This window comes from Palaemon carinicauda, chromosome 18 (assembly GCF_036898095.1).
Source record: "Palaemon carinicauda isolate YSFRI2023 chromosome 18, ASM3689809v2, whole genome shotgun sequence".
Classification (NCBI taxonomy): domain Eukaryota; kingdom Metazoa; phylum Arthropoda; class Malacostraca; order Decapoda; family Palaemonidae; genus Palaemon; species Palaemon carinicauda.
The window spans coordinates 87,275,937-87,290,530 of NC_090742.1; the positions used below are offsets into that span (position 1 = coordinate 87,275,937).

The 14,594-nt window shown below is 35.9% G+C and overlaps 1 protein-coding gene across 3 annotated transcripts in view; it reads left to right on the top strand.

Moving 5' to 3' along the window:
• Positions 1–1,586: 1,586 nt before the first annotated feature.
• LOC137657929 (esterase E4-like) overlaps positions 1,587–14,594 on the top strand; it is a 71,229-nt gene continuing 58,221 nt past the window's right edge. The window contains exons 1-3 of one of the 3 annotated variants that reach the window (XM_068392624.1): positions 1,587–1,767; positions 1,974–2,167; positions 3,843–3,954. In XM_068392624.1, coding sequence (XP_068248725.1) covers positions 2,020–2,167; positions 3,843–3,954 — 260 coding nt within the window. In that variant the 5' untranslated portion in view covers positions 1,587–1,767; positions 1,974–2,019. The other 2 variants (XM_068392626.1, XM_068392625.1) reach the window with 2 other exon arrangements.

The window sequence follows — 14,594 nt, forward strand, 5'->3', positions numbered from 1 at the left end:
ACAGTAGAGCATGTGAATGTTAGAGATGAGAAACTTAAAGAAGTAGTTAGATCAAATGAGTCAAATATTAACCAAGATGGTCCAACATCCAATGTAGATTCAGAACCAATTCATGTACCAGTACGAGATGAGGTTAAAGTGCTTCCTAATAGGATTAACAGAGGAAAGCCCCCTGAGAGATTAGATTTATGAAGATTTTTACAATGTCAAGTTAAGGGGGAGGAGACTGTTATGTATTATTGTAATAATGTACTATGTTATTTCAAGTGTTGCAGGTATTGCGCAACATTGCATCATATTGCATGAATAAAACATGTTATGCTTTGTACATAAGTGTAATGATTTGTTTTGGTATTAGGATTCAAACATTTGTTGATTACCTCAGAGATAGGATGTAATTCTTTATAGTTTTGTACTGGAGTAGGATTTAAGTATTTTCAGAGCGATGCTCTTTTGTTTAGCAATGTTTTGGTTTTGTCAGATTGTGTATGACGCTCCACACACACTTAGGAGTCAGCTGTCAAAGAGCCATGTAGTCACATATTTCATTAAAGGTGTATTTTAAGAATAACAACGTATTATTAAATCCCATACAGAACAATTGACGACAAGAGATTGGATCAGCTGAGAAATAATTACTAACAATTCTTCATCTATGTTCCAGGTAATTTTTATGGTTAATAGAACTTCCTACCAAAGTCCTATACAACAATATTGAAAAAATGAGAATTATTTTTCCTTAGTAAAATTAGTTCTATTGCACCTAAAACTAGAAAAGCAATCTGAGAGTGCAGACCTCATCCACGGCAGCCTATTTTTCGAAACCCGCTTGCCTTTCCCAGAACCAATTTAGACCGTAGGCGTATTTGAAGTCTGTGTGACAACCATGTGCGAACTTGGGGTAAAGGTTAGGATTAATTCGGTCGACCTTTTGTTCGACCTTGACCTTGTCCCTTGACCTATGACTTTTTAAATTGAACCAAATCTACGCCTTAATATAACAATTAATCCCTGAAAGTTTCACAACTTTATGAGTAAAATTGTTGCCAGGAAGTTGTTTACAAACAAACAAACGGACAAACAGACAAACAAGCGAAAACATAATCTCCTACCAACTTCGTTGGCGGAAGTAAGAATCCATTGAAAATGTGTGTTAACCAACTTATAGAAAATATATATATTTGTCCCACGCGTAGATTTAAAAAAGTAAAATTAAAGATTCTGGATTTTGGCTTTTGTTTGAAAGCCATAATCCTTCACATGAGAGGATATGTGTTTTCTGGGAAACTCTGAACTTTGAGAATATACACATATAAATGTTCAATAGAGAATTCTTTATACAAACAAGTCCAATGTAAAAGTGAAGTAATAAAATAAAGTAAAGTACTTAGAAACAGATAAGAAACTAAGTAAGGATTCATAGCATCTTACCAATCTAACTACAGACTTTTATGGACGTAGAGAATCAAGAACAACATTGGAGGTCATTTATCGTTATCGTCATTATCTTGTGATCTACTGCGTGTTAGAGTTGGCTATAAATATGCGATAACAAAACGAGAGATTTTATTCGGGTGCTCGCCTTTGTTAACACAGGAAATCATTTTTCTTTTGAGACTATCAGTAACTTCTATCTTATTTATACTGATTAAGAATATCAGATAATATCCTTTTGAACTTTCCTCTTATAGGAAGGAAGCATCTGGCAACTACACTACAGAACTGAAGTGTACTTTTGTCCCGTGATCACCAGTAGCTGTAATAGTTGTAATGAACTTGGTCATTCATTTCTAATTAGTTTAGTTGAGATTCATTCATTACAAGTATTTTTTTTCAAATGTCTAAAAATTATGAGCTGCATTGATTAGTGTGACGAAAATTTAGCGTAGTGGTTGTGGAATACAAAAACTATTCTTTGAATTGTCCTGTGTGTTTCCTTTTGTTGAGGCGTTTTTTAATTTCTTTTCATCAAGAAACCTAAGACGTGAGTAGAAAACTTATGCCATTTCTTCGAAGACGATGGATTGGATGTTAATACCAGTAACATTGTTTGTATTGTTGCTAATGCAAGATGCAACAACAACAACAGTTCAAGCGCATGCATCTTCTGAAGACCTCGCCGGTGACGATGACCTAACGATAGTGGAACAGCTCTCTCTAGGACAAGGTGTTTATTTTTATTTTGTTGTTGGAGAGTATTGTCTGTCTGTCTGTCTGTCTCTGTCTGCCTGTCTGTCTGTCCCCACTACAATACATTTATTATATTTGCGCTCATCAGTGTTTGTGTATATCCGATATCTTTTTCAATGACAAAAAATGGCATATCGAGAGCATTTCAACTTTTTTGAAGAAGTGTTTATCTTGATTAAGTCTTTTGATCCTGTTAGTCTGTCGAGCTTTGAATATTGTTACTGGTTTGATCTCCAGTAGGGCACACCCATTGTGAATTGTTTGATAAAACTTGACCTTCACCATATTTCCTATTTCAGATCATAGTTTTAGGTTTTCTCTCAGTTTTTTTTTTTTTTTTTTTTTTTTTTTTTTTTTACTTAGCTCAATGTGAATGTTATGCAATTTTTTTTTTTTTCACAACGCTGATCATCATTTACATTTAGGATCTAAGACTATACCACCCAACACGTAGTACTAAATATTACTATCATCATCACTAGCTAAGCTACAACCCTAGTTGGAAAAGCAGGATGCTATATGTCAAAGAGCTCCAACAGGTAAAATACCCCAGTGGGAAAAGGAAATAAGGACACAAATAGAATAGTGTGTATGAATGTACCCTCAAGCAAGAGAACTCTAATCCAAAACAGTAGAGGACCCTGGTACAGAAGCTATAATACTGCAAAGGACTAGAAAACAAAGGAGTGTCCTCGTAGAAGAGCTGCTTACCATAGTAAGTCTTTTCTATCCTTACTGAGGGAAAAGTAGCCACTGAACGATTACAGTTCAGTTGTTTTGGCTTTAGATTTTTGAGATTTAACAGAAAAGAGTTTTCTGGGAGTTTTGTTCCATCCGTGACAAATTATGGAATGATCTTTCACGTCATGTAGTTGATTCACTGGAATTATCATCATCATTATTATTACTTGCGAAGCTGCAACCCTAGTTGGAAAAGCAGAAAAAATAGCCAAGTGAGGAAAGGAAACCAGGAAAAATTGAATATTTCAAGAACAGTAACAACATTAAAATAAACATTTCCTATATAAACTATAAAAACTTAACAAAACAAGTGGAAGAGAAATTAGATAGAATAGAGTGCTCGAGTGTACCCTCAAGCAAGAGAACTCCAACCCAAGACATTGGGAAAACCATGGTACAGAGGCTATGGTACTACCCAAGACTATAAAACAATGGTTTGATTTTGGATTGTCCTCTTAGAAGAGCTGCCTACCATAGCTGAAGAATCTTTTCTACCCTTGTCCAGAGAAAAGTGGCCACTGTACAATTACAGTGTAGTAGACAACCCCTTGAAGACAGAAGAATTGTTTGGTAATTTCAGTGTTGTCGCGTGTATGAACCCGAGGAGAATGGGGAAAGAATAGCCAGACTATTCGGTGTATGTATAGGCAAATTAAAAATGAGCCATAACCAGAGATATGGCTCCAGTGTAGTACTGTCTAGTCTGTCAAAGAACCCAATAACTCTCTAGCGGTAGTATCTCAACGGGTGGGTGGTGCCCTGGCCAATCCCTGTATAGTATCTTTGTCAATAATAGACACTATAGGCCCATTGAGATGAAACTATTGAAAAGAGACAGGTCATAGAGAAATAGTATCTCTGAAAAAAATCCTACTTGAAATTCAATGACTAATAAACTTGATTCTTTTCAGCTCAAGGTTCGGAGGAGACCATCGATTTAATAACTAGCTTAGGTACCATTACTGGACTTGTAGAGCCGACGTTTCCCCCGCATTACGAGAACACTAAGATGCACGCCTTTAGGTAAGTTTGATATAAACCTCAGTAGGTGTTTCGAATTCTTGTTTATCATACTGAATTGGAGACGATGATAATTAACAGTAAAATGTACTAGAAAACTAAGAAGCTCCAATAAGGGTTCAGCACATGGAAAAAAAATCTAAATTGTAAGATGAATGATATTTCTCTTGCAATGCAAGTTGCTTTTAGTTTAGTATTTCAGTGGATATTATGATTGGATATTGAACACGCTCAGTAAAAAACATTCTTCATAATGGTCAGCTTCCTGGAAACTTGACTTCTGTTAGGTATCTCCCCTATATAATAAAAAGTAAGTGTCTGGATATATATATATATATATATATATATATATATATATATATATATAAATATATATATATATATATATATATATATATATATATATATATATATAAATATATATAAATGTATATAAATATCTATATATGTATATACATACATACATACATATATATATTTTTGACGGTTGCGTACACTAGTCGATGACTAATTGACAAGTTTTCAACAATGAAACTTCTACGGATTTCATTGAATATAATGTAAAAAAATGTCAACTCGTTAATGCTACGCTAAGGAAAATCAATAGAAATTAATTCTCCTGTTTTCAAGATGTTTTGGTAAAACAAGTACACAAGGATGATTTGACGGATTTTTTTATTCTGAGTTATTTATTTTAGTTTGTAGTACTATGAAATATGATTGAAATTGAGATATGTAACAGTAGCCTTAATGCTTAATTTAGAATGGTGTCATTTCTCCCTTCTATCTATTCTGAAAACGGCAAAATTTTAACTTTTAAATGTGGAATGTATATCGTCATCATTATTATCATCATCATCAGCCGTTGATAGTCCACTACAGAACAAGGGCCTCAGACATGTCCTTCCAATCCCGTCTGTTTATAGACTTTCTAATCCAGTCTATAGCCTTAAAATTTCTTAGCTCATTAATTCATAGTCTTCTCTTCCTTCCCCTGCTTCTTTAGTAACCTCTAGGGACCCATTCTTTTATACTTTTTGTCCATCTATTTTCTGTCATTCTCAATATATGTCTTGCCACGTCTACTTCTTTTTCCTACTTGTAGTTAGAATATCATCTACTTCAGTTTGCTCTAGTGTCCACGATGTTCATTTTCTGTTTCTTGGTGCTAATCCCATCATTATTCTTTATACAGCTCTTTGAATTGTAACTGGCTATGTTCCAATTCTTATTAAATACTTTTCTTTTTATTTCAAAGAAAGTAGAATTTAGCTTTTCATAATCTCATTTTGTTTACCAAAAGTTCTCCATCCCATGTTTATTCTTCTATTAATTTCGGTATCATGTCCTAGGGAAACACACTGTTTGTCCTAAGTACGTATATTCATTAATTAACAATCTCCAGAGGCTTGTCCATAACCCATATGTGTTGGCTCTCTGAATTTTCATTCAACAATATCTTACTTTTACTCATATTCATTTTCAGTCCTATATTTTTGCTTTCTCTATTCAAATCTTCTACCATCTTTTGCAATTCATCCCATGAATCACTAAATAGAACTATGTCATTTGACAATCTTAAATTGTTACGGTACTTCCCTTTGATGCTACTTCCTACATTTTCCCAAACTAAATTCTTAAAAACTTCTAGGCATGTGGAGAATAATTTCGGAGGGATGAGGGTCTCCCAGTCTAATTCCTTTCTCAATCAGAATTTTCTCACCCTCATTATGTAATTTTAAGATGGCTGTACTTCCTGCATAGGTACCTTCAAGTGTTCTAACATACGATTCATCTATTCATTTCCTTTGAAAAGCTATCACTACCGCTGAAGTATTGACAGAATCAAAAGCTTTCTCATAGTCTATAAATACCGTAAATAGTGGTTTCTCATACTCTGTGGATTTTTTCATTAGCTGGTTAATTACATGGGTATGGTCAGTTGTTAAATACCTGCTTCTAAAACCTTCCTTCTCTCTTGGTTGATTAAAGTCTAGCTGTCTTTCTATTTGGCCTAATATGATCTTTTTGAATATTTATATTACTGAGAGTAAACTTATTGTGCGGTAATTTTTCAGGTCTTTTGTGTCTTCCTTTTTGGGAATTAATATAATGATAGAGTTTTTTGAAGCTATACCTATAGATCGGTCTTGCAAACATTTTGTGTAGAGTACAGCGAGCTTTACTGCTATGAAATCTCTTCCATCTATTATTAAATCAATTGTTATGGCATCTTTTCCTTCTGCTTTGCCTCTTTTCATGCTTTTTGATGCGTTTATCCTAACATTACTTTTGTTACCGACTCGGGTGTTTCATTATTTCTATTGGCAAAGTTATTTCTTATATCACTATTGTATAGCATTGTAAAGAAATCCTCTGCCATCTTAAACACTTTATCTATTTTGTTGTTGATATTTCCATTTTCATCCTTCAAACAAATATCTGTTGGTGCCTTGTTCCAATTTTTTTTTTCATTAACTTGACACTTCTACCTTTCATTGGCGTTTCTTCAATTTTGATCTGATTATGTTCATCATCTCTTTTGGATTTTACTATCATTTCCAATCTTTTCTTAATTAGATTTTTGGTGTTTTGTGTTTGTTTAGGGAGTTTTCTACCTATATCTGGTGCTGATGCCAATACAAATTTAGTAGAAGCATGATTTATTTTGTCTTTTTTTTTTTTATTCCATTTCATCATATAGCCAAGAGTACTTATTTTGTATAGCTAAACTAAACTCATCAGGCTTTCTTCTTTTTACAGGAGTGTTTATATTCTTTCTTAAATTAGTTTTTCTCTTTCTTTCCTTAGATATAGACAAATTTTACTTCTCACCATTCTAAGATTGCTTGACTTTAACTTTTTAAGACTGTTTCAACTTAAATTAATTTACTTTTTTAACGGAGAATGAAATCTAATTCGTTTTTAGTTTCTCCGTTTGCTTATATGATAATGTAGGCCTGTACCACTACATCAAAAGATATTTCCTCCTCAAAACAAAGTTCCTTTTTCTGTCCATCTTCCATAGTCCAGCTACTTGATCCTTCCCTTAGACAGTACTTTATCCTATAATGTACTGTAGGCTTGTACTCTACATCAAAGGATATTTCCTCCTCAAAACAAAGTTCCTTTTTCTGTCCATCTTCATAATCCAACTACTTAATCGTTCCAACTGAGCCAGTACTTTATCCTATAATGTAGGCCCGTAATACTACATCAAAGGATGTTTCCTCCTCAAAACAAAGTTCCTTTTTCAGTCCATCTTCCATAGTCCAACTACCTGATCCTTCCAACTGAGACAGTACTTTATCCTATAATATAGGCCTGTACCACTACATCAAAGGATATTTCCTCCTCAGAACAAAGTTCCTTTTTCTGTCCATCTTCCATAGTCCAACTACTTTATCGTTCCAACTGAGCCAGTACTTTATCCTATAATGTAGGCCTGTACCACTACATCAAAGGATATTTCCTCCTTAAAACAAAGTTCCTTTTTCTGTCCATCTTCCATAGTCCAACTACTTTATCGTTCCAACTGAGCCAGTACTTTATCCTATAATGTAGGCCTGTACCACTACATGAAAGGATATTTCCTCCTCAAAACCAAGTTCCTTTTTCTGTCCATCTTCCATAGTCCAACTACCTGATCCTTCCAACTGAGACAGTACTTTATCCTATAATATAGGCCTGTACCACTACATCAAAGGATATTTCCTCCTCAGAACAAAGTTCCTTTTTCTGTCCATCTTCCATAGTCAAACTACTTGATCCTTGCAACTGAGCCAGTACTTTATCCTATAATGTACGCTTGTACTTCTACATCGAAGGATATTTCTTCCTCAAAACAAAGTTCCCTTTTCTGTCCATCTTCCATAGTCCAACTACTTGATCCTTCCAACTGAGACAGTACTTTATTCTATAATGTAGGCCCGTACTACTACATCAAAGGATATTTCCATCTCAAAACAAAGGTCCTTTTTCTGTCCATCTTCCATAGTCCAAGTACTTGATCCTTCCAACTGAGACAGTACTTTATCCTATAATGTAGGCTTGTACCTCTACATCAAAGGATATTTCCTACTCAAAACAAAGTTCCTTTTTCTCTCCATCTTCAATAGTCCAACTACTTGATCCTTCAAACTGAGACAGTACTTTATCCTATAATGTAGGCCTGTACCACTACATAAAAGGATATTTCCTCCTCAAACAAAGTTCCTTTTTCTGTCCATCTTCCATAGTCCAACTACTTGATCCTTCCAACTGAGCCAGTACTTTATCCAATAATGTAGGCCTGTACTACTACATCAAAGGATATTTCCTCCTCAAAACAAAGTTCCTTTTTCTGTCCATCTTCCATAGTCCAAGTACTTGATCCTTCCAACTGAGACAGTACTTTATCCTATAATGTAGGCCTGTACCACTCAAAAAAAGGATATTTCCTCCTCAAAAAAAAGTTCCTTTTTCTGTCCATCTTCCATAGTCCAACTACTTGATCGTTCCAACTGAGAGTACTTTATCCTATAATGTAGGCTTGTACCTCTACATCAACGTATATTTCCTCCTCAAAACAATGTTCCTTTTTCTGTCCATTTTCCATAATCCAAATACTTGATCGTTCCAACTGAGACAGTACTTTATTCTATAATCTAGGATTGTACCACTACATCAAAGGATATTTCCTCTTCAAAACAAATTTCCTTTTTCTCTCCATCTTCCATAGTCCAACTACTTGATCGTTCCAACTGAGACAGTATTTTATCCTATAATATAGGCCTGACCACTACATCAAAGGATATTTCCTCCTGAAAACAAAGTTCCTTTTTCTGTCCATCTTCCATAGTCCAGCTACTTGATCCTTCCAACTGAGACAGTACTTTATCCTATAATGTAGGCCTGTACCACTACATCAAAGGATATTTCCTCCTCAAAACAAAGTTCCTTCTTCTGTCCATCTTCCATAGTCCAACTACTTGATCGTTCCAACTGAGTCAGTACTTTATCCTATAATGTAGGACTGTACCACTACCTCAAAGGATATTTCCATCTCAAAACAAAGTTCCTTTTTCTGTCCATCTTCCATAGTCCAACTACTTGATCCTTCGTACTGAGACAGTATTTTATCCTATAATGCAGGTCTGTACCACTTCATCAAAGGATATTTCGTCCTCAAAACAAAGTTCCTTTTTCTATCCATCTTCCATCGTCCGACTACTTGATCGTTCCAACTGAGACAGTACTTTATCCTATAATGTAGGCCTGTACCACTACCTCAAAGGATATTTCCATCTCGAAACAAAGTTCCTTTTTCTGTCCATCTTCCATAGTCCAACTACTTGATCCTTCGAACTGAGACAGTATTTTATCCTATAATGCAGGTCTGTACCACTACATCAAATGATATTTCCTCCTCAAAACAAAGTTCCTTTTTCTGTCCATCTTCCATAGTCCAACTACTTGATCCTTCCAAGTGAAACAGTACTTTATCCTATAATATAGGCCTGTACTACTACATCAAAAGATATTTCCTCCTCCAAACAAAGTTCCTTTTTCTGTCCATCTTCCATGGTCCAAGTACTTGATCCTTCGAACTGAGCCAGTACTTTATCCTTCAATGTAGGCGTGTACCACTACATTAAAGGATATTTCCTCCTCAAAACATAGGTCCCTTTTCTGTCCCTCTTCCATAGTCCAACTAATTGATCGTTCCAACCAAGAGAGTATTTTATCCTATAATGTAGGCTTGTACCTGTACATCAAAGGATATTTCCTCCTCAAAACAAAGGTCCTTTTTTTGTACATCTTCCATAGTCCAACTACCTGATCCTTCCAAATGAGCCAGTACTTTATCCTATAATGTAGGCTTGTACCTCTACATCGAAGGATATTTCCTCCTCAAAACAAAGGTCCTTTTTTTGTCCATCTTCCATAGTCCAACTACCTGATCCTTCCAACTGAGACAGTACTTTATCCTATAATGTAGGCGTGTACCACTACATCAAAAGATATTTCCTCCTCAAAACAAAGGTCCTTTTTCTGTCCATCTAACATAGTCCAACAACCTGATCCTTCTAACTGAGACAGTACTTTATCCTATAATGTAGGATTGTACCTCTACATCAAAAGATATTTCCTCATCAAAACAAAGTTCCTTTTTCTGTCCATCTTCCATAGTCCAACTACTTGATCCTTGCAACTGAGCCAGTACTTTATCCTATAATGTGCGCTTGTACTTCTACATCGAAGGATATTTCCTCCTCTAAACAGAGGTCCTTTTTCTGTCCATCTTCCATAGTCCAACTACTTGATCCTTCCAACTGAGACAGTATTTTATCCTATAATGCAGGTCTGTACCACTACATCAAAGGATATTTCCTCCTCAAAACAAAGTTCCTTCTTCTATCCATCTTCCATAGTCCAACTACTTGATCGTTCCAACTGAGACAGTACTTTATCCTTTAATGTAGGCCCGTACTACTACATCAAAGGATATTTCCTCCTCAAAACAAAGTTCCTTTTTTCTGTCCATCTTACATAGTCCAACTACTTGATCCTTCCAAGTGAGACAGTACTTTATCCTATAATATAGGCCTGTACCACTACATCAAAAGATATTTCCTCCTCCAAACAAAGTTCCTTTTTCTGTCCATCTTCCATGGTCCAAGTACTTGATCCTTCGAACTGAGCCAGTACCTTATCCTTCAATGTAGGCCTGTACCACTACATCAAAGGATATTTCCTCCTCAAAACATAGGTCCCTTTTCTGTCCCTCTTCCATAGTCCAACTACTTGATCGTTCCAACTGAGAGAGTATTTTATCCTATAATGTAGGCTTGTACCTGTACATCTAAGGATATTTCCTCCTCAAAACAAAGGTCCTTTTTTTGTACATCTTCCATAGTCCAACTACCTGATCCTTCCAAATGAGCCAGTACTTTATCCTATAATGTAGGCTTGTACCTCTACATCGAAGGATATTTCCTCCTCAAAACAAAGGTCCTTTTTCTGTCCATCTTCCATAGTCCAACTACCTGATCCTTCCAACTGAGACAGTACTTTATCCTATAATGTAGGCCTGTACCACTACATCAAAAGATATTTCCTCCTCAAAACAAAGGTCCTTTTTCTGTCCATCTAACATAGTCCAACAACCTGATCCTTCTAACTGAGACAGTACTTTATCCTATAATGTTGGCTTGTACCTCTACATCAAAAGATATTTCCTCATCAAAACAAAGTTCCTTTTTCTGTCCATCTTCCATAGTCCAACTACTTGATCCTTCAAACTGAGACAGTACTTTATCCTATAATGTAAGCTTGTACTTCTACATCGAAAGATATTTCCTCCTCAAAACAAAGGTCCTTTTTCTGTCCATCTTCCATAGTTCAACTACTTGATCCTTGCAACTGAGCCAGTACTTTATCCTATAATGTACGCTTGTACTTCTACATCGAAGGATATTTCCTCCTCAAAACAAAGGTCCTTTTTCTGTCCATCTTTCATAGTCCAACTACTTGATCCTTCCAACTGAGACAGTACTTTATCCTATAATGTAGGCCCTTACTACTACATCAAAGGATATTTCCTCCTCAAAACAAAGGTCCTTTTTCTGTCAATCTTCCATAGTCCAACTACTTTATCCTTCTAACTGAGACAGTACTTTATCCTATAATGTAGGCTTGTACCTCTTACTCAAAGGATATTTCTTCCTCAAAACAAAGTTCCTTTTTCTCTCCATCTTCCATAGTCCAAATACTTGATCGTTCCAACTGAACCAGTACTTTATCCAATAATGTAGGCCTGTACCACCACAAAATAGGATATTTCCTCCCCAAAACAAAGTTCCTTATTCACTCCATCTTCCATAGTCCAACTACTTGATCGTTCCGACTGAGAGTACTTTATCCTATAATGTAGGCTTGTACCTCTACATCAAAGTATATTTCATCCTCAAAACAATGTTCCCTTTTCTGTCCATTTTCCATAATCCAAATACTAGATCCTTCCAACTGAGACAGTACTTTATCCTATAATGTAGGCTTGTACCACTACATCAAAGGATATTTCCTCTTCAAAACAAAGTTCCTTTTTCTATCCATCCTCCATAGTCCAAGTACTTGATCCTTCAAACTGAGACAGTACTTTATCCTATACTGTAGGCCTATACCACTATATCAAAGGATATTTCCTCCTCAAAACAAAGTTCCTTCTTCTGTCCATCTTCCATAGTCCAACTACTTGATCCTTCCAACTGAGACAGCACTTTATCCTATAATATAGGCCCATACCACTACATCAAAGGATATTTCCTCCTCCAAACAAAGTTCCTTTTTCTGTCCATCTTCCATAGTCCAACTACTTGATCCTTCGAACTGAGCCAGTACTTTATCCTCTAAAGTAGGCCTGTACCACTACATCAAAGGATATTTCCTCCTCAAAACAAAGGTCCTTTTTTTGTCCAACCTCCATAGTCCAACTACCTGATCCTTCAAACTGAGATAGTACTTTTTCCTATAATGTAGGCCTGTACCACTACATCAAAGGATATTTCCTCCTCAAAACAAAGTTCCTTTTTTGTCCATCTTCCATAGTCCAACTACTTAATCGTTCCAAATGAGAGAGTACTTTATCCTATAATGTAGGCCTGTACCACTACATCAAAGTATATTTCTTCCTCAAAACAAAGGTTCTTTTTTTTGTCCATCTTCCATAGTCCAACTACCTGAACCTTCCAACTGAGACAGTACTTTATCCTATAATGTAGGCCTGTACCACTACATCAAAGGATATTTCTTCCTCAAAACAAAGGTCCTTTTTCTGTCCATTTTCCATAGTCCAACTACCTGATCCTTCCAAATGAGCCAGTACTTTATCCTATAATGTAGGCTTGTACCTCTACATCGAAGGATATTTCCTCCTCAAAACAAAGGTCCTTTTTCTGTCCATCTTCCATAGTCCAACTACCTGATCCTTCCAACTGAGACAGTACTTTATCCTATAATATAGGCCGGTCCTACTACATGAAAGGATATTTCCTCCTCAAAACAAAGCTCCTTTTTCTGTCCATCTTCCATAGTCCAACTACCTGATCCTTCCAACTGAGCCAGTACTTTATCCTATAATGTGGGCTTGTACCTCTACATCAAAAGATATTTCCTCCTCAAAACAAAGGTCTTTTTTCTGTCCATCTTCCATAGTCCAACTGGTTGATCCTTCCAACTGAGATAGTACTTTATCCTATAATGTAGGCTTGTACCTCTACATCAAAGGATATTTCCTCTTCAAAACAAAGTTCCTTTTTCTGTCCATCTCCCATTGTCCAACTACTTGATCCTTCAAACTGAGACAGTACTTTATCCTATAATGTAGGCTTTTACCACTACATCAAAGGATATTTCTTCCTCAAAACAAAGGTCCTTTTTCTGTCCATTTTCCATAGTCCAACCACCTGATCCTTCCAAATGAGCCAGTACTATATCCTATAATGTAGGCTTGTACCTCTACATCGAAGGATATTTCCTCCTCAAAACAAAAGTCCTTTTTCTGTCTATCTTCCATAGTCCAACTACCTGATCCTTCCAACTGAGACAGTACTTTATCTTATAATATAGGCCGGTCCTACTACATCAAAGGATATTTCCTCCTCAAAACAAAGCTCCTTTTTCTGTCCATCTTCCATAGTCCAACTACCTGATCCTTCCAACTGATACCATAATTTATCCTATAATTTAGGCTTGTACCTCTACATCCAAGGATATTTCCTCCTCAAAACAAAGGTCCTTTTATTGTCCATCTTCCATAGTCCAACTACCTTATCCTTCCCACTGAGAAAGTTCTTTATCCTATAATGTAGGTCTGTACCACTACATCAAAGGATATTTCATCCTCCAAACAAAGTTCCTTTTTCTGTCCATCTTCCATAGTCCAACTACTTGATCCTTCCAAATGAGCCGGTACTTTATCCTATAATGTAGGCCTGTACCAATACATCAAAAGATATTTCCTCCTCAAAACAAAGGTCCCTTTTCTGTTCATCTTCCATAGTCCAACTACCTGATCTTTCCAACTGATAATGTACTTTATCCTATAATATAGGCTTGTACTTCTATATCGATGGATATTTCCTCCTCAAAACAAAGGTCCTTTTTCTGTTCATCTACCATAGTCGAACTACTTGATCGTTCCAACTGAGACAGTACTTTATCCTATAATGTAGGCTTGTACCTCTACATCAAAGGATATTTCCTCCTCAAAACAAAGTTCCTTTTTCTGTCCATTTTCCATAGTCCAACTACCTGATCCTTCAATCTGAGACACTACTTTATCCTATAATATAGGCCTGTACCACTACATCAATGGATATTTACTTTTCAAAACAAAAGTCCTTTTTCTGTCCATCTTCCATAGTCCAACTACTTGATCGTTCCAACTGAGCCCGTACTTTATCCTATAATGTAGGCCTGTACCACTACATCAAAGATATATCCTCCTCAAAACAAAGTTGATTTTTGCTGTCCATCTTCCATAGTCCAACTACTTGATCGTTCCAACTGAACCAGTACTTTATCCTATTATGTAGGCCCGTACCTCTACATCAAAGGATATTTTTTCCTTAAAACAAAGTTCCTTTTGTCCATCTTCCATA